Source organism: Castor canadensis, chromosome 5 (genome assembly GCF_047511655.1).
Source record: "Castor canadensis chromosome 5, mCasCan1.hap1v2, whole genome shotgun sequence".
NCBI lineage: Eukaryota > Metazoa > Chordata > Mammalia > Rodentia > Castoridae > Castor > Castor canadensis.
In genome coordinates, this window is record NC_133390.1 from 143572255 (window position 1) to 143592382 (window position 20128).

Sequence of the window (20128 nt, forward strand, 5' to 3'; positions counted from 1 at the left end):
GAAATGTGAATTGTATTGCAAACTCAGACAAGTTTATGATTATTGAAGCTTAGACACAAACCATAAGTTTGTGACTGTGAGATTTTTTGGGGGTCTATGTTGAGCATTTTCATTTTGTAAGCATTGTCATCATTTCTGTGAAGAAGTGTTCAGGTTTGCAAAATACTCTTTTTAAATTATTAGCCCAAAGATAGGCAGTGCTATTTTTATTGCCCTATTAGTCTGTACAGCTTGAGGCAATGAGGCATTCGCCAGCAAGTCACCTTGAAAAGTGCACATGCTTTGAGTGTTTTCACCCAGAGGTCATGACCTCATGCAACTTTCAGTTTTTCTTAACCAGTACCTTTTTTACTTTGGCCCCAACATTTTCACCAGCAAGCAACTAAGGAATATTCTTCATGTGAAGTTTTTAAAATAGGTTTTTGGGACTAAAGAAAGCATATTGTGCTGAGGACTGCCTCTTATTTGGTTTAGGGGAATCAAACAATAAAAGGAAATCATGCCATTTGTTATATGGTAAAACAGTAGAAACATCAGTGAGAAGTACAAGAATGAACTGGATAGAGAAGTCACTTTACTAAGATTCTCTTGGCAAGGTTCATGGGAAGGAAGGAATTTAAGCTGGAGAGAAAACATAAAAGTCCTTGGTTTAGAGGCCTGCAAATGGATGAGTTTAGTTTGTACCACAGGATTTCTGCAGGAAAGACGTGGGCTGGAGAAGAGGGTAGGGCTCATTGGCAGTATATGCTCTATTTTAAAGTATTCAAAACACAAAATGAGTAACTCCAAAACTACATTTTGTTGTTCAAGCCCAACTGTGGCTTTGACAGTTTGTAATCTCCAGTGGAGGAATGTCAATTGATAAGGTTAAACTGTCTACAGAATTTAGCGAAGTAAAATAAGTCATAGAGAACTTCAGTCAATAGTCAGAGACTCCCCTGAATGACTTTGCTACTTTTATTTGTACTAAAACCAGTAAGTAGGTCAAAATGAGGAGAATGCTTGAAATATATATAAATGAGGCCCATCCTGGTGGGTATTTGCATTAAATGGAAGCTTTTGAGTGTTAGGAGTTTCTGAAAACATCACGAGGTTAATTTGAATGACAGATTTTCTTGAGTATATTATTTCTGTACTAAAATATACTTAGCTCCTTTCCCTTCCTTCAACTCTTTGATTTATCTCTACTTTCTCTTAAGAGACAAGGTCTTGCTATGTAGTCCAGGCTGACCTCAAATTCTCATTTCTTCTGCCTGAGCCTCCGAAGCACCACCATGACCAGCTCTAATAAAATTTAGCCTATTGAGGAACAAAATGAGAAAGAGTATATGGACATTTTTCTTTCCTTTTTTACTATTAATTATGTTTTAGTTGTTAAATATTTATGATTTTGGTAACAATTTCTAATTTTTTGCATATACTCATATGGCCAATTAGATATACTGTTCTTAAAAAAAATCTCATGTCAATTAAAGCAACTTTTTGCCTTATTATTAAGTTAGTTGCAAATACTATTCTTCAAATGGAGAGGATCCAATTTAAATCCAGGCTAAGTGACCCATCCTAATTGTCATGGTGTTTCATTGGCAGGAATAAAATCCAGATTGTCCTGTTACTTTCTAGTCCTTTATCTGTTATTCCCCACTGCTTTAAGACTTAGTTCAAAGGCCAGTGGAGCTCTGGCATTTAAAAGAAAAAGTGTAATTTTATCCAGAGAAGGTAAATGTGTGCCCTAAAATGAAAGAAAGACCAGAGGCCCAGACCACAGCCAGGTGTTCCTGCAAAGAGCTAAATTGGACAGCTAAATTGAAAAAGTTTGCCTACTCTTATAAAGGGAGTTTGTTGCTGTCTATTTAATTAGCAAAATCTTAGCTTGTTTATTTACATGTTTTTAAAAATCTGCCCAGGTAATTAATTTGTATTTTATTAGTGAGTTTGTTGGTAGCTTTGTTGTGCTGACACTGAAGTAGTATGATACACATGCCTCTAGAAAATAAAATTAAAAATAACCTTGATTCCCGCCTCTCTTGACTATATTCCCCAGACAGCGATGATTGACTATAGTGAAGGATGACTAGCTCTCCAGTACAGAAAACACAGTTAAATTATAGTATGAATATTCCTTGTTAGAGCGTCTAGGAAATCAAGATAATTTGGAGGTCAAGGAAAACTAAATTAGTCAAAAATAAGAAGAGTATGATCAGTGCTAAATGACCTCAGAAGTTGAGAGGCTGTAAAGAAGTTATTTTAAAATGAAACATTGAATATAGGAATGTGTGACCAAAATCAAGACATATAATTTCTTTATAGATAAAGTGAGAAGCTTAATGTTCGATTGTTAGAGCTTTAGAAGTTTGTTTTAAAGAGTGGGCCAAAGGCATGCAAAACTTCCTGAAGTAGGGACCCCTCTTATATTGTGAGAAATGAATTTGGACTTCAGTTTGATTATTATGGAGACTAGCCAGAGATTTCACAGCAGCTGCTTAAGGACATGCATTTGGAACAGAACTCATTTAGGAGTGATGTGCAAAAGCATTACAGTTAGGGAAGATTTGTAAATGAAGTAATCAGAAATGCATGCAGTAACAGGAAAATTGCTTTACATATCATGGGAAGACCTTACCCTCAATCCTTAGTACCACAAAAACAAAAACTCCCTCAAAATAAAATACATAGCCAGATTTTAAAACCCAATTTGACATTCTAGTAGGATGTTTATTTTTTAAAGACAGTATTTTTAATTATATGCATGTTTGCCATTTTATTTGTTTACTCATTCTTATTGTATGCTAATGGTCTTTCTTGCATTATGTTCCTTTTCCTTTTCTTTTTCTTTTTCCTTTTTCTTTCCCTTTCCCTTTCTCCCCTCCCCTTCCCGTATTACATAGAATGACCTTTCAAGATTTCTTAAAATGAAGATCTCTTGGTGGTAAAATCATTTTATGCACGAATTTATAAATGTATTCATTTTATTTTTGTTCCTAAAAGGTAGTTTTGTTGGTTTCCCGTTTCTTGATTTATGGTTACTTTTCTTTGAAGATAACATACCAGCTATTATCTGGGATTTGGCTTTCATTCTATTGTTGACAGTCTTTCTTTTCTTTCTGACTCCTTTCAGTTTTCTGTGGCTTCCTGGGGATCTGGATTCTTAAATATTTTCTCTCCTTTATCATACCTATTCTCCCTAGTTAGACATAGATTAGACTTTCTGTCATCCATCTGTTTCCTATTTTTCATCACCTTTTTCTTTTTTGTTTACAATCACAATAAAATATAATTAAATAAGTCTTACACCCATACAAATAGAAAAAGTTGGAAAATCTGTTTATGATCTGATGTTTTTAGTTCTTTGTTGTGTTCTTAAATTGATAAATTCTCTGTTACTTAAAAATTTTTTTTTGGGTAGTACTGGAATTTGAACTCAGGTCTTTACGTTTTCTAGGTTGACTCTCTGCCACTTGAGGCATAGCCCCCTCCCAGATTTTTTTTTTAAGGTAAAATTTCCATATACTGAGATGGACCCATCTTAAGTGTAGAGTTCAGTGAATTTTGGCACATATATATAATCATGTAACCTATCAAATATAGAATATTTCTGTTATTCTAGAAAGTTTGTTTTTACCTTTTCATAGTTAATGTCCCTCTATACAGACAGTATTTCCCTGACTTTTTTCACCATAAAGTAGTTTTACCTCTTCTAAAATGTTATGTAAATGGAAACATATATTGTGTACTATTTTGTGTCTAGTTTATTTACTCAACATATGTCTGAAACATTTTCCATATTGTTGTGTATATTAATTCCTTTCAATTGCTGAGCTGTCCTCCACTGTTGATCATACCCAGTACTCTGCTGACAGACATTGTGAGTTGTTTCTAGGTTTCGTCTGTTGCAAGTAAAGGTGCTGTGAACATCATTGACAAGTATTTTTGTTATGTATTTTGATGGTACTGGTGTTTGAACACATCACCTCACAATTGCTAGTCAAGTACGTTATCATTTGAACTATGCCCCAGCCCTGTTATATATACTTTGATTTCTTTTTGGTAAATACTTACGGATTTTGAAGTCCTTGAGATGTGTAGAATAAGTATTTTGATAGGTAAATGCAATTTAGTGATTCTTACTGTTATCCTAAGAAGCTTGTCATAATTATTATTCTCAAATTCCTTAAATTTTATTCAACTCTGTTGTATCATAGGTTTATTGTTCTTCACTAGCAGTTCATTACGTTAACAGTTTAAATTCTATTAACTAAATCACATATGAGTAAGAATAAAATGATTGAAAGCTGCATAGAACTTTTGTGGTAGTTTGTATGTTCACCTGTGTCATAATCTGTATTATGAGCATGTTCACCTGGTCTCTGCCATCACTTACACATGCTACTGGACATGGACACCAAGGCTCTCAAATTGTTCCATTTTAACGAGAAAAACCACATCTCAGTCTATGAAAGATTTTCTTAAAAAACCAAGATTAAGACCATTGCCTTTTTAAAATTTTATCTTTAATGTTGCAAGCTGCAGAACACTTAATAGAAATTCCTCAATAAAATAATGGCCAACCGAATTCAGCAACACATCAAAAAGATCATTCACCACAACCAAGTAGACTTCATTCCAGGAATGCAGGGGTGGTTCAACAAATGAAAATCAATAAATGTAATAAACCACATTAACAGAAGCAGAGACAAAAACCACTTGATCATCTCTATAGATGCAGAAAAAGCCTTTGATAAGATCCAACACCATTTCATGATAAAAAAGCTCTAAGAAAACTAGAAATAGAAGGAAAGTACTTCAACATTGTAAAGGCTATATATGACAAACCTATAGTCAGCATTATACTTAACGGAGAAAAACTGAAACCATTCCCTCTAAAATCAGGAACCAGACAAGGATGCCCACTATCTCCACTCCTATTCAACGTAGTACTGGAATTCCTAGCCAGAGAAATTAGGCAAGAAGAAGGAATAAAAGGAATACAAATAGGTAAAGAAACTGTCAAAATATCCCTGTTTGCAGATGACATGATCCTATCCCTTAAAGACCCAAAAAACTCTACTCAGAAGCTTCTAGACATCATCAATAGCTATAGCAAGGTAGCAGGATATAAAATCAACATAGAAAAATCATTAACATTTCTATACACTAATAATGAACAAATTGAAAAAGAATATATGAAAACAATTCCACTTATAATAGCCTCAAAAAAAATCAAATACCTAGGAGTAAACTTAACAAAGGATGTGAACGACCTCTATAAGGAAAACTATAAACTCCTGAAGAAAGAGATTGAGGAAGATTATAGAAAGTGGAGAGATCTTCCATGTTCATGGATTGGTAGAATCAACATAGTAAAAATGGCTATACTCCCAAAAGCAATCTACATGTTTAATGCAATTCCCATCAAAATCCCAATGACATTCATCAAAGTGATTGAAAAATCTACCGTTCAATTTATTTGGAAACATAAGAGACTGCGAATAGCCAAGGCAATACTCAGCAAAATGAACAATGCTGGAGGTATCACAATACCCAACTTCAAACTATATTACAAAGCAATAGCAGTAAAAAGAGCATGGTACTGGCACAAAAACGGACATGAAGGCCCGTGGAACAGAATAGAGGACCCAGATATGAAGCCACACAACTATAACCAACTTATCTTTGACAAAGGTGCTAAGAATACACGATGGAGAAAAGACAGCCTCTTCAACAAAAACTGCTGGGAAAACTGGTTAGTAGTCTGCCAAAAACTGAAACTAGATCCATGTTTATCACCTTATACCAGTGTTAACTCAAAATGGATCAAGGACCTTAGTATCAGACCCCAAACTCTGAAGTTGGTACAGGAAAGAGTAGGAAATACTTTGGAACTAATAAGTATAGGCAAGGAGTTTCTCAGTGGAACCCCAGCAGCTCAGCAACTAAGAGATAGCATAGACAAATGGGACTTCATAAAACTAAAAAGCTTCTTCTCAACAAAAGAAATGGTCTCTAAACTGAAGAGACCACCCACAGAGTGGGAGAAAATATTTGCCAGCTACACCTCAGAGAAAGGACTGACAACCAGAATATATAGGGAACTCAAAAAACTAAATTCTCCCAAAATTAATGAACCAGTAACGAAATGGGCAAGTGAATTAAACAGAACTTTCTCAAAAGAAGAAATTCAAATGGCCAAAAAACATATGAAAAAATGCTTACCATCTCTAGTCATTAAGGAAATGCAAATCAAAACCACACTAAGATTCCACCAACAACAGGTATTGGCAAGGATGTGAGGAAAAAGGAATCCTTATACACTGCTGGTGGGAATGCAAAGTAGTACAACCACTCTGGAAAAAAATTTGGAGGCTTCTTAAAAATCTAAACATGGATCTGCCATATGATCCAGCAATACCACTCTTGGGCATAAACTCAAAGGAATGCAACACAGGTTACTCCAAAGGCACTTGCACACCCATGTTTATTGCGGCACTATTCACAATAGCCAAGTTATGGAAACAGCCACAATGCCCCACTATCGATGAATGGATTAAGAAAATGTGGTATCTATACACAATGGAATACTACTGAACCACGAAGAAGAATGAAATTTTATCATTTGCAGGTAGAGGGATGGAACTGGAGAACATCATCCTGAGTGATTTTAGCCAGGCCCAGAAGACCAAAAATCATATGTTCTCCCTCATATGCGGACTTTAGATCAAGGGCAAACTTAAGGGGATTGGACTTTAATCACATGATAAGGTGAGAGCACACAAGGGAGGTATGAGTATAGGCAAGAAACCCCAAAAAAACAAGGTAGCATTTGATGTCCTCAATGCAAAGGAACTAATGCAGAAACTTTAAAGTGACAGAGACCAATAGGAGAAGGGGACCAGGAACTAGAGAAAAGGTTAGTTCGAGAAGAATTAATTTAGAATGTAACACATATGTACAGGAAAGCAATACTAGTAAACTCCCTGTATAGCTATCCTTATCTCAACTAGCAAAAACCCTTGGTCCTTTCTATTATTGCTTATATTCTGTCTTCAACAAAAGTAGAGATAAGAGCAAAATACTTTCTGCCTGGTAGCGAGGGGGTAAGAGGGGAGAGGTAGGGGGTGGGAGGAAAGGGAGGGGGTGGGGGGACGGGGTAGAAATGACCCAAACATTGTATGCACATATGAATAAAAGAAAAAAAATTTCTGCCAGTTGAAAAATGTTGTCTTTTGTTATCTTTGAGTGTAATCCTCAAAGATAATCCCTGGCAACTTTTTTATGGCATGATTTATCATCCTGATAATATGAAATCCTATTAAATGCATGGCCTACACACTTTTAATGTGGGCTGAAAACTTCTAACTCTTGTTGAGTAATTTAGGAAATAAATATAGATTTTTATGTAGTATGAAATTTTATCTATGTTCTAAATATTGGGCACCATGTTGTGTGATACTGAAAAAAGTACCCTTTTTTTACCCACAGCCCAGGAGTTTGCACTTAGGGCCTCATGCTTTAGGTTATTTTTCAGATAATGTGTTGTGCTTTTTGCCTGGGTCAGCCTGGAACCAGGATCTTCCCGAATAGCTGGGATTACACGTGTGAACGATCATGCCTGACCAGTGGATATCTTTTAAACCAAGAACACCAAGATTATTTAAGAATAGACATCTTGACTGTGGCTTACAGAATCATTGTTTATAGTTTCAGTCATTGGAGGATTTTCTTTCTTTTGGTGCTGGGGATTGACACCAGAGCCTTATTCATGCTGAGTGCATTCATTGCCACTGAACTACACCCCCAACCCAGAGGGTCATTTTCCACAGAAGGAAGGGAAATGTCATTGAATATTGCTGTGTTCTATGAGTATTTTGTGATACACAAAGACATTAAAGATTTATGGTGCATTGTACTGTCATGTAAAGCACAAGTCATTTTTTAAACTGCTGATCTTAAATTTAACACTGGTATACTAGAAGAGTTTGGCATATCTAAAAAATGTTATAAGCATGTTTCTTATTATGTTAGGACAGTTCAGTGACATGCCAATTTCAAGATACAATTATACATCTATGACTTATTCTAGTATTTATTTGAGCTTTCAGTAAATTCTGTATAAAGGAAGACCATGTTAATGAGAGAATTGACTGATACATGGTATTTCTTGGTATATATTCAGAGTTAGAGAGCAGGTTAGAGGTATAATTTTCTGTTGGAAAGTACCATCACTTTGTTTCAAGAGATTTATTCTTTTTAAAGTAGTTACATGTGTTAATTTTACAATTTTTTTTGTCAGTACTGGGGTTTGAATCCAGGACTTCACACTTATTAGGCGCTCAATCTACTATTTGAGCTATACTTCAGCCCTAATTCTGTTAGTTATTCTCCTCCTCCTCCTCCCTCTTTCTTCTCTTCTCTTCCTCCTCCTCCTCCACCCTTTTTGTTCTCCTCCTTTTCCTCCTCCTCCTTCTTTCTTCTTCTCCTTCTCCTCCTCCTGCTTTTCTCTCTTTGTTCTCTTTCTTCTCCTCCTCCTCCCCCTCCCCATCCTCTCTCCTCCCTTCCTTTTCCTTCCTTCGTCCTTCTTTCTTCTTTCTTCTTCTTTTGGTGGAACTGGGGTTTGAACTCAGGTTTTTTGCTTACAAAGCAGGTACTCTATCACTTGAGCCACACCTCCAGCCCGTTTTTCTCTGGATTATTTTGCAGGTGTGTTTGTGTGGGGTCTCATGAACTATTTTCCCGGGCTGTCCTCACACCTCAGTCATCTTGATCTTAACCTCCTAAGTAGATAGGATGATAAGTGTGAGCTACTGGCACCCAGGTAATTCTTTGAATTCTTAAAATTGTGTAATATTCATCTCCTATTTGGGGTAGAGAAAAATAAGCTGATCACTAAGTTTTTAGTTAACTTTAAGAAAGTTTTCAGTGTTTTTCATAACACCTGCACTCTCTACCCACTTCATATACAAAATTTTTTAGTTATTTTGACAGAGTTTATTTCAGTGTTTTCCATAGTGATTGTACTCTGTGTGACAAATTCATATGTGCTTATTCTGAAATGGAAGTATAGTTTATACAGTTGCTTTTTAGTCATAATTTTTATCAAAAAAGAATATAAGTATATTTCAGTCTAGGACAATAGGTACATGTGTATCTATGTGGTATATGTATTTATAGGGTGTAAGAGTATAATAGTGGCTCTATTTTTTAACAGTCATTGTGTGTTCTTTAACCTAAGATTTCATTCCCATATAATTATCTCTGTGAAATTATTAGGGCAAAAATACCAATATTTACCTTTCACTCAATTTATCTGCACTTCATAAAAATGCTTAAATATTACTTCATTATCCTTAAATTTGCTTTGCAGTATGTGAAGTCTGTGAAATAATTCTTGAGTATTTATGAAGTAATTCTGATTTTTGCAGGTGTTGCAGACCCTTAGGAATATGTACCTTAATTTGGAACAGAATCCTCTATTTTTTGCAAGATTTTTCATTTTTTAAAACCAGTAGTTTGATTTGGTATGAAAATTCTCATAGTTCACAATATTCTGATTGAAATGTTAGGGAAATTGTGTTGCAGATAATACGTGTGATTTGTTGTATATATGTTTTGTATTCCCTCTAAAATTCTATTTTTTAGAATGCTTTCGTGGTGTCGGCAGTTGCAGTTTAAAAAGAAAAAAAAGAACAAATAACACTATTAAGAGAGTCTGAGGTTTTAGCTCAGTAGTAGAGTCTTATCTAGTGTGCACCAGTGCTTGGTTCTATTCCTAGCACTCCCCACACCCCCAACAAAAAAAGCAGAAAGTAGTTTTTAAGTATTCTTACCACAAAATAGGTATCTGAGGTAATGTATATGTTAATGAGCTTGGTTTTATCATTCCATAATATTTATGTGCATCAAAATGTTGTTATGTTTTATAAATATATATGATTTTTATTTGGCAAGAGAAAGAAAAGGAGAGAAATGACCTTCCTCCAAAGGTCAGTGAGTGAAATAGGAAAGCTGCGATTAAAAAAAACCAAAAATATTTTAGTTTATAATGGTTATACAGGGGTTTTTGTTATGACATTTCCATATAGTGTACCCCAGTTTGGTCTATCCCTCCATTGTTCTCCCTTTTTCCTCTCCCTTTTCTTAAAACGACTTCATCAGGGTTCAGTGTTGTATATCCATTCATGTGTAGAAAACACATCAGCCGTATTTACCTTCTTCATTTACCCTCTCCTTAGCATGATATGTTCTACATTCCCATCCTTCATTGTTTAAATATCTGCTCATTGTGGTGTTTTACCTATAAATATATTGTAGAAAGCTGTAATTTGATTATTCCCCAAAAGCAATTATCTTTATCAGAACACTAAAACAAAGAATATGGGCATCAATGTATTGATTTATCTAGTAAAAAAGTGCTACCAAATAAAAATGTATTACAAGCCACAAAGGTAAGCCTCTTAGATGCCAACAGAGAGATTCCAAGATGGCGACTAGAGGGAGGAAGCAGAAAGCGTCCTTCCTAAAGTAAACTTTTGGAGAGATGCTGGAGATACACCTGGTGGGAAAAACCACCAAGAAGAGGCAAAACTCTAACACCTCCACACCCAGCCCACACACAGCACCGCCACACCACGTTAAACGGAGAAACCAGGAAGGCTCCCGCGTCACCAGATTCCAGCTCCTACCTGGCTTGGGAGACCACCAGGTGAGCAAATAAGCGGCACGCAGTACTCCCTGGGCCAATCAGCATAGCTCCCTGGACAGAATGAACCCCTCCCAGGGAAAAAAGGAAAACAAAACCAAAAACTGAATAATAAACAAGCAGCTGAAAAGAAAAAAAAAAAGACATAACAAAGAGGTCAGGGTGCCCTGAGCTCCAGAGAGTGGGGGAGGGCACTCCCCCACGTGAACTGTAAATAAACAAGCTGGCCAGGGAAAGTGGTGTGGTGCCACCTCCTCTTGTGTGCTTGCAGAGGAGAAGGCATCTAACAGCGGCTAAAGTGTGGCACACTCCACTGGAGAGTGGGGGAGGGGCACTTCCCTACTTGTACTCTAAAAAAAACAGACTGCAATTGCAACATGCATGGAGGGCTGTATACTGGAGAAAACAAAAGGGGCATGCATCCAGGAGAACTCTAAATAAACAAAGCCTGTGGGGCTAGGGGAGTGTGAAGCTCATTCCTGAGATCTGCAAAAAATAAAGCCTGCAGCAGTAGCTGGCTGACAGGAGGGGCAAGTGAGCTGCAGCCTCAGATAGACATTCATAAAGCTGTCTCCAGACACCATTTTTTTTTCCTTTGATGAGACTGAAACTATTGCATTTGAACTTGGGATATATATATTTTTTCTTTTTCCCCTTTGATGAGACAACGACAGAACTACTACTCAGACACCAACACCAGGACTAGATGCTGAAGGACTAGCACCAAATCTCTTAAGACTGAAACTTCATTGCATTTGAACTTGGGAAATTTTATTTATTTATTTATTTATTATTATTACTATTATTATTATTATTTTTCTCCTCTCTGTCTTTCTAATGCCTGTTTAGCTCACTGTTGATTAGCATACTATCTCTCCCTGTTTATTTCTTCAGCTCTGTTTTTTGTTTTGTTTTTTTCCCTTTTTATTTAACTTTTTTGCTTTCCCTCCCCTCTCACCCTTCCATTCTAGATATCATCATCGTTACTATTAGAAGCTAGACAATACTGAATTACACACAGTACAGGGACAGTAACAGAAGCAAGGGCAATGATGGGAAAATGGAAAAAAGAGGGAAACCAATTTTCCCGCAACAATAAATTAATACAGGAAACAGAGGGAAATGAAGAAAATAGATGCCCAGATCCAGATGCCAACAAACCGAAGATAAACTATGCCAAAGAACCCAATGAAGCCCACACGAACACCCTAAAAGAAGACATCCTGCCAGTAATCAATGAGAATTTTATAGAGGTGATACTGGATGTGATCAACCAAAATGTGCAGGAGAGACAAGAAATTCCAAGACAACAAAAATAGAGAATTTGAGAAAGCACAAGAACAAACAAAAGAAAGTATAGAAGCACTGTATAAATACCAAAGTGAAACAAAGAACATGATAAATAAAGAGATAACTGAACTCAGGATGAAAAAACCCAAATTAGTAGAATCAGGAATGCAAAAGGGGAGATAACAACAAACACCATGGAAGTCCAGAAAATCATCAGAGACTACTTTGAGAACCTATATTCAAATAAATTTGAAAATCTTAAAGAAATGGACAGATTTCTAGATACATATGATCATCCAAAACTGAACCAAGAGGAAATTAATCACCTGAATAGATCTATAACAGAAAATGAAATTGAAGCAGCAATCAAGAGTCTCCTCCCAAAAAGAAAAGTCCAGGACCTGATGGATTCTCTGTTGAATTCTATCAGACCTTTAAAGAACTGATACCAACCCTCCTTAAACTGTTCCATGAAATAGAAAGGGTAGGAAAACTGCCTAACACATTTTATGGAGCCAGTATTACACTTATCCCTAAACCAGGCAAAGACACCTCCAACAAGGAGAACTAAAGGCCAATCTCCTTAATGAACATTGATGCAAAAATCCTCAATAAAATATGGCAAACTGAAATCAGCAACACATCAAAAAGATTTTTCACCACGACCAAGTAGGCTTCATCCCAGGAATGCAGGGGTGGTTCAACACACGAAAATTAATAAATGTAATAAGCCACATTAACAGAAGCAAAGACAAAAGCCACTTGATCATTTCAGTAGATGCAGAAAAAGGCTTTGATAAGATAGATCCAACACCATTTCATGATAAAAGCTCTAGGAAAACTAGGAATAGAAGGAAAGTACCTCAACATCATAAAGGTGATATATATCATACCTACAGCCAGCATTGTACTTACCAGTGAAAAACTGAAACCATTCCCTCTAAACAGGAATGAGACAAGGATGCCCACTATCCCCACTCTTATTCAACATAGTAGTGGAATTACTAGCCAGAGCAATTAGGCAAGAAGAGGGAATAAAAAGAATACAAATAGGTAAAGAAACTGTCAGAAAATCCTTATTTGCAGATGATATGATCTTATACCTTAAAGACCCAAAAAACTACTCAAAACCTTCTAGACACCATGAACAACTATAGCAAGGTAGCAGGATATAAAATCAACATAGAAATATCATTAGCATTTCTATACACTAATAATGAATAAACTGAGAAAGAATATATGCAAACAGTTCCATGTACAATAGCCTCAAAAAAATCAAATACCTAGGAGTAAACTTAACAACTATGTGAATGACCTCTACAAGGAAAACTATAAACTCCTGAAGAAAGAGATTGAGGCAGTCTATAGAAAGTGGAGAGATCTCCCATGCTCATGGATTGGTGGAATCAACATAGTAAAAATGGCTATACTCCCAAAAGCAATCTACATGTTTAATGCAATTCCCATCAAAATCCCAATGACATTCATCAAAGTGATTGAAAAATCTACCGTTCAATTTATTTGGAAACACAAGAGACTGCAAATAGCCAAGGCAATACTCAGCAAAATGAACAATGCTGGAGGTATCACAATACCCAACTTCAAACTATATTACAAAGCAATAGCAGTAAAAAGAGCATGGTACTGGCACAAAAACGGACATGAAGGCCCGTGGAACAGAATAGAGGACCCAGATATGAAGCCACACAACTATAACCAACTTATCTTTGACAGAGGTGCTAAGAATACACGATGGAGAAAAGACAGCCTCTTCAACAAAAACTGCTGGGAAAACTGGTTAGTAGTCTGCCAAAAACTGAAACTAGATCCATGTTTATCACCTTATACCAGTGTTAACTCAAAATGGATCAAGGACCTTAGTATCAGACCCCAAACTCTGAAGTTGGTACAGGAAAGAGTAGGAAATACTTTGGAACTAATAAGTATAGGCAAGGAGTTTCTCAGTGGAACCCCAGCAGCTCAGCAACTAAGAGATAGCATAGACAAATGGGACTTCATAAAACTAAAAAGCTTCTTCTCAACAAAAGAAATGGTCTCTAAACTGAAGAGACCACCCACAGAGTGGGAGAAAATATTTGCCAGCTACACCTCAGAGAAAGGACTGATAACCAAAATATATAGGGAACTCAAAAAACTAAACTCGCCCAAAATTAGTGATCCAATAATGAAACGGGCAAGTGTACTAAACAGAACTTTCTCAAAAGAAGAAGTTCAAAGGGCCAAAAAACACATGAAAAAATGCTTACCATCTCTAGTCATTAAAGAAATGCAAATCAAAACCACACCAAGATTCCACCTCACCTGTTAGAATAAGAATAGCTGTCATTAGAAACACCACCAACAACAGGTGTAGGCAAGGATGTGGGGAAAAAGGAACTCTTATACACTGCTGGTGGGAAAGCAAACTAGTACAACCACTCTGGAAAAAAATTTAGAGGCTTCTTAATAATCTAAAGATAGATCTGCCATATGATCCAGCAATACCACTCTTGGGCATATACTCAAAGGAATGCAACACAGGTTACTCCAAAGGCACTTGCACACCCATGTTTATTGCAGCACTATTCACAATAGCCAAGTTATGGAAACAGCCATGATGCCCCACTATCGATGAATGGATTAAGAAAATGTGGTATTTATACACAATGGAATACTACTCAACCATGAAGAAGAATGAAATCTTTTGTAACCAAAATCCACAATGTAAGATCAGTGCTTTAACATACTTAGTAGTATGTCACTGGTGTATGATAGTGGTGATATGCTGCTAATTGGTATTTGAACGAGAGACTTAATCTTTTTACAGTGGCATAATATCAGCCTTAGGTGTTTTTGACTTCTTCATCAGATTTGTGTCTATAATATTATTTACGTTAGTATGTCTCAGAAGCAGACATTTGGGTGATGATGAGACAATAGGATAGAATGCTGCCATATCTTGTTACTCAAAGTATGATCTGTATATCAGCATCAGCATCTTTTGAAAGACTGTTCATATATAATCTTGGATATTTCTCAGATTACTCCATTAGAATTTCTGTTAAAGAAAATTTCCAGGTGGTTTGTGTGCACATTAAAGTTTCAGAAGCCTTCCTACATATGATGTTAAGACTTGCCATCCGAACAAGGACTAGATACTTCTGTATGTGAGGGTTCTAAAATATAAAGATTTAGAAATAGTTTATTTGAATATTATATTAAGTATCACCTTAGAAGTATATTTCTCTTTAGAATTATTCATCTTTTTCTTTTTGAAATAAAATGTTTTAATGAATTTCTGGGTTTTGGTTATTTTGGGGGGAGGCATGAGGTTTTTTTTAACTCAGGGTCTCATATTGTTAGACAAGTGCTCTATCATTTGAACCATGCCTCCGGCACTTTTTGCTTTAGTTTGTTTTTTATATAGGGGCTTGTGCTTTTTCTGGGTCCAGCTGTGGACCATGATCCTCCTATGTCTGCCTCCTAAGTACCCATTTACAACAGCATGCTACCATGCCTGGCCCCTATACTTTGAATAAGACAATGCGGTGCTTTGTGTTTCTGAATAAGCAAGACTCGTTATTATTAAGTTTTTTAAGATAGTGGCAACCTCTAGTTACATAAAATCAACTCTTGAGGAAAGGAGGTGGAAGACTGATTCTGGCACTGGAGTGGCTTGGCTCATATAATAAAGTTTTTGGGCTTGCTTTAGAACTCAGGGGATGCAGACATCTTGCATCCTTATTGAAGTATAAATATGCCACAACTGTCTGTCTGCTGTATGCGAAGTTATATAGAGTGGAGAGACCTTTCCGCAAGTAGTTTTGAGTCAGGCTAGGAACTATCTTCAAATGGTAGAGGCTCCTGCTGTGAGCCGAATGGTGCTATTCTGGGAAATGGCCAGTGAAATATCTATCCTGGTAAGTATTCTCATAGTGTTTCAGAATATATAAAGGATGTTAGAATTTTAAGCAAGAAATGAAAATATCTAGATGTAAGTACCTTTTCTTATCAGACTTTTCTTATCAGCCTACTTCTGACTTTTTCGGTTTGTTTTAAAGGAAAATCTTTTGTTTTCATTCTGCTCCTAATATTTAAAAATACCTTCTGTGTCATTCAACTGAGATTGCTCCAGGATCTCATGGACATTCCTGTGTCACTTTACTTCTTAGGCAGGCATCCCACAGTACAAACAAAGTTTTGCTCAATAGTATGAGCAGTTCACCACTCCACAGGTGAAAATTCTCTTGTTGAACCTGGGGTTATGCCTGGCTTTTTCATGCATTCTGGGGGTGGGAGTAAGGGTGGAGTCTGGGATTCTGAGGCATGGTTTGAAAACTACCCTAGTCTGAAAACACTACCATGACTAGTATTAACCTAAAGATTGGCACTAACCTTTTATTTTAATATATGATTAAGATTTTTTTTTCATGAAACTTTTTTCCCTCTCTCCCTTAATTCTCATTTTTCATCCAGTAGTTTGTTTGGCATAAGGCTACCCAGAAACCTTTGTGATAGGAGAAGCTGCTTATAGTCACTGAATGTGAAATGCTTTAAACATATGGGAGCTGGAACAGGACACAGAGACATAAAGGAGCATACAGTTTTCTGCCATACAGTTGGCAAGCATATTAATAATATTGCAGAGAAGGGAGAATGCCATAAAGGTTCCCACAAGCAAGGAATTGTAAGACAAAATGATATTTTGATATACTCCAAGGCTGTAAATGCCAATCTCTTTACTTATTTGTGCTGAATATATTAATTTTGGAACTTGGTATACAAAATATTTTAAAAAATAGAATATATTGCTTATTGAACTTTGTATGTAAAATGTTTTTTAAAATTCTAATTAACAGCAATTATTGGCTCATTCACATCACAGATCTTTTCTTCCATAACTTTTCAATCACAAGCTTAGTTCCTATGATTCAGGAGGCACTTCTGTATACTGTAATTTATATTAAATTATTTTTTTCCATTAAAATTCATGTTAGTCTTACAAGAGAAAAACAAGGAAATATTAATAAAATATTATTAATGAGGGTCCTTGAAGTCTCTTGGGGAAATTTCATTTTGACTTACATAGGATTTAATTGGCAGCTTGATAACAGATAATCTACAAGACTCTTCAGTATTCCACTTAAGGATTATTCAGATATTGTTGTGTTAGGAGTGTACTGAAAAGTGCTGTGAAGTCATACCCAACTGTCTCATGCCAGTCCCAGGTGACCACTCACACCCCTTTTGCTTTGCAGGAAAATGACTCAGGCACTTTGGACACAGTGGGCGCCGTGGTTGTGGACCATGAAGGGAATGTTGCTGCTGCTGTCTCCAGTGGAGGCTTGGCCTTGAAACATCCGGGGAGAGTTGGGCAGGTCAGTAGTTGTGGGGTTTTAAAAATACCTTTTCAAAATGAAATGTGGAATTTTTCTAGTTCACTGGTTTTAAACCCGTGGGTATGTTTTTTTCTTAGAAAAAGTAAATATTGTTCTTTGTCTATCATAAATAAAAAAACCTGAATACCTTTTCAAGATTTTTTTCTAAAAACTGTAGGGTTTTTTTTTTTTTTTAATCTTAACCAGTAATCTTAGATTTATCACTTTGAACTGGCCTGGGAATTATTATACATATACTAAATGTGATGATTTCCATTTTTGCTGTTTGTAAATGTTACTCTCTTGAGGAGCAAGCTCTACCTGACTGTATTGCTATTGCTCTTTTAGGTGGGTAAATGATTTTAGAGTTACTTTTTTTGTTTTCTCCATTCAGAGAATAGTACCATTTTGGCAGTGTATATCCCTCCTCTAAGATATTTTATAGGATTACTAGTATTTCAGGTTATCAACACATTATAGCACTCAAGAAATCTAGCAGTGACCTAGATTCTAATTTATGTGAAATTGCTTATTCTCAGTTCTCTTGCATATCCTTTTCAACCTACCTATCCCACCTCCAGTCTTTAGTTTTGTACCGACAATGAAATTTCACAATATATTCGATGTACTAAGCATTCTCAGTGTGAGCCCTTATGGCACATTATTTATAGGCTTAGTTAATATTTGTTGACTGTACAAGTTAATTAGACATTCTTATGGAATCTTTGAAAGAAGTTGCAAGGAATATGTTTAAAACTCAGTGTTTTCTCTTTTTTTTTTAATTTTAATTTTTTAATTATATTACATATGTGCATACAATGCTTGGGTCATTTCTTCCCCCTGTCACCCCCCCCTTACCACCAATTCCACCCCTCCTTTTCCCCCCCATCCCCTCGCTACCCAGCAGAAACTATTTTGCCCTTATCTCTAATTTTGTTGAAGAGAGAGTATAAGCAATAATAGGAAGGAACAAGGGTTTTTGCTAGTTGAGATAAGGATAGCTATACAGGGAGTTGACTCACATTGATTTCCTGTGTGTGTGTGTTACCTTCTAGGTTAATTCTTTTTGATCTAACCTTTTCTCTAGTTCCTGGTCCCCTTCTCATATTGGCCTCAGTTGCTTTTAAGGTATGTGCTTTAGTTTCTCTGCATTGAGGGCAACAAATGCTAGAAAATTTTTTAGGTGTCTTACCTATCCTCATATCTCCCTTGTGTGCACTCGCTTTTATCTTGTGATCAAAGTTCAATCCCCTTGTTGTGTTTGCCCTTGATCTAATGTCTGCATATGAGGGAGAACATACGATTTTTTTGTCTTTTGGGCCAGGCTAATCTCACTCAGAATGATGTTCTCCAATTCCATCCATTTACCAGCGAATGATAACATTTCGTTCTCCTTCATGGCTGCATAAAATTCCATTGTGTATAGATACCACATTTTCTTGATCCGTTCGTCAGTAGTGGGGCATCTTGGCTGTTTCCATAACTTGGCTATTGTGAATAGTGCCGCAATAAATATGGGTGTGCAGGTGCCTCTGGAGTAACCTTTGTCACAGTCTTTAGGGTATAACCCAATAGTGGTATAGCTGGGTCAAATGGTAGATCAATGTTGAGCTTTTTAAGTAGGCTCCAAATTTTTTTTGAGTGGTTGTACTAGTTTACATTCCCACCAACAGTGTAAGAGGGTTCCTTTTTCCTCGCATCCTCGCCAACACCTGTTGGTGGTGTTGTTGCTAATGATGGCTATTCTAGAACAGGGCTGAGGTGGAATCTTAATGTGGTTTTAATTTTCATTTCCTTTATTGCTAGAGATAGTGAGCATTTATTCATGTGTTTTTTGGCCATTTGAATTTCTTCTTTTGAGAAAGTTCTGTTTGTTCACTTGCCCATATCTTTATGACTCATTAGTTTTGGGGGAATTTAGTTTTTTAAGTACCCTATATATTCTGGTTATCAGTCCTTTGTCTGATGTGTAGCTGGCAAATAGTTTCTCCCACTCTGTGGGTGGTCTCTTCAGTTTAGAGACCATTTCTTTTGATGAGCAGAAGCTTTGTAGTTTTATGAAGTCCCAATTATCTATGCTTTCTCTTAGTTGTTGTGCTGCTGGGGTTTCCTTGAGAAAGTTCTTACCTATACCTACTAACTCCAGAGTATTTCCTACTCTTTCCTGTATCAACTTTAGAGTTTGTGGTCTGATATTAAGATCCTTGATCCACTTTGAGTTAATGTTGGTATAGGGTGATATACATGGATCTAATTTCAGGTTTTTGCAGACTACTAACCAGTTTTCCCAGCAGTTTTTCTTGAAGAGGCTGCTTTTTCTCCATTGTATATTTTTAGCGCCTTTGTCAAAGACAAGTAGGTTATAGTTGTGTGGCTTCATATCTGGGTCCTCTATTCTGTTCCACTGGTCTTCATGTCTGTTTTTGTGCCAGTACAATGCTGTTTTTATTGTTATTGCTTTGTAATATAATTTGAAGTCAGGTATCATGATACCTCCAGCCTTGTTCTTTTGATTGACTATTGCCTTGGCTATTCGTGGCCTCTTGTGTTTCCATATAAATTTAACGGTAGATTTTTCAATTTCTTTAATGAATGTCATCGGAATTTTGATGGGAATTGCATTAAATATGTAGATTCCTTTTGGGAGTATCGACATTTTTACTATGTTGATTCTACCAATCCATGAGCGTGGGAGATCTCTCCACTTTCTATATTCTTCCTCAGTCTTTTTCTTCAGAAGTTTATAGTTTTCCTTATAGAGGTC

At 36.3% G+C, this 20128-nt stretch overlaps 1 protein-coding gene across 5 annotated transcripts in view; it reads left to right on the top strand.

The window, feature by feature from the left end:
- Tasp1 (taspase 1) overlaps positions 1-20128 on the top strand; it is a 257045-nt gene that overhangs the window by 95053 nt on the left and 141864 nt on the right. For all 5 annotated transcript variants that reach the window (XR_012448167.1, XM_074074333.1, XM_074074332.1 and 2 more), the window contains exon 9: positions 17245-17364. Coding sequence is in view for 4 of the 5 variants with exons in the window: in XM_074074333.1 (XP_073930434.1) it covers positions 17245-17364 (120 nt within the window). In the remaining variant the exon portion in view is untranslated. The remainder of the gene's footprint in view (positions 1-17244; positions 17365-20128) is intronic.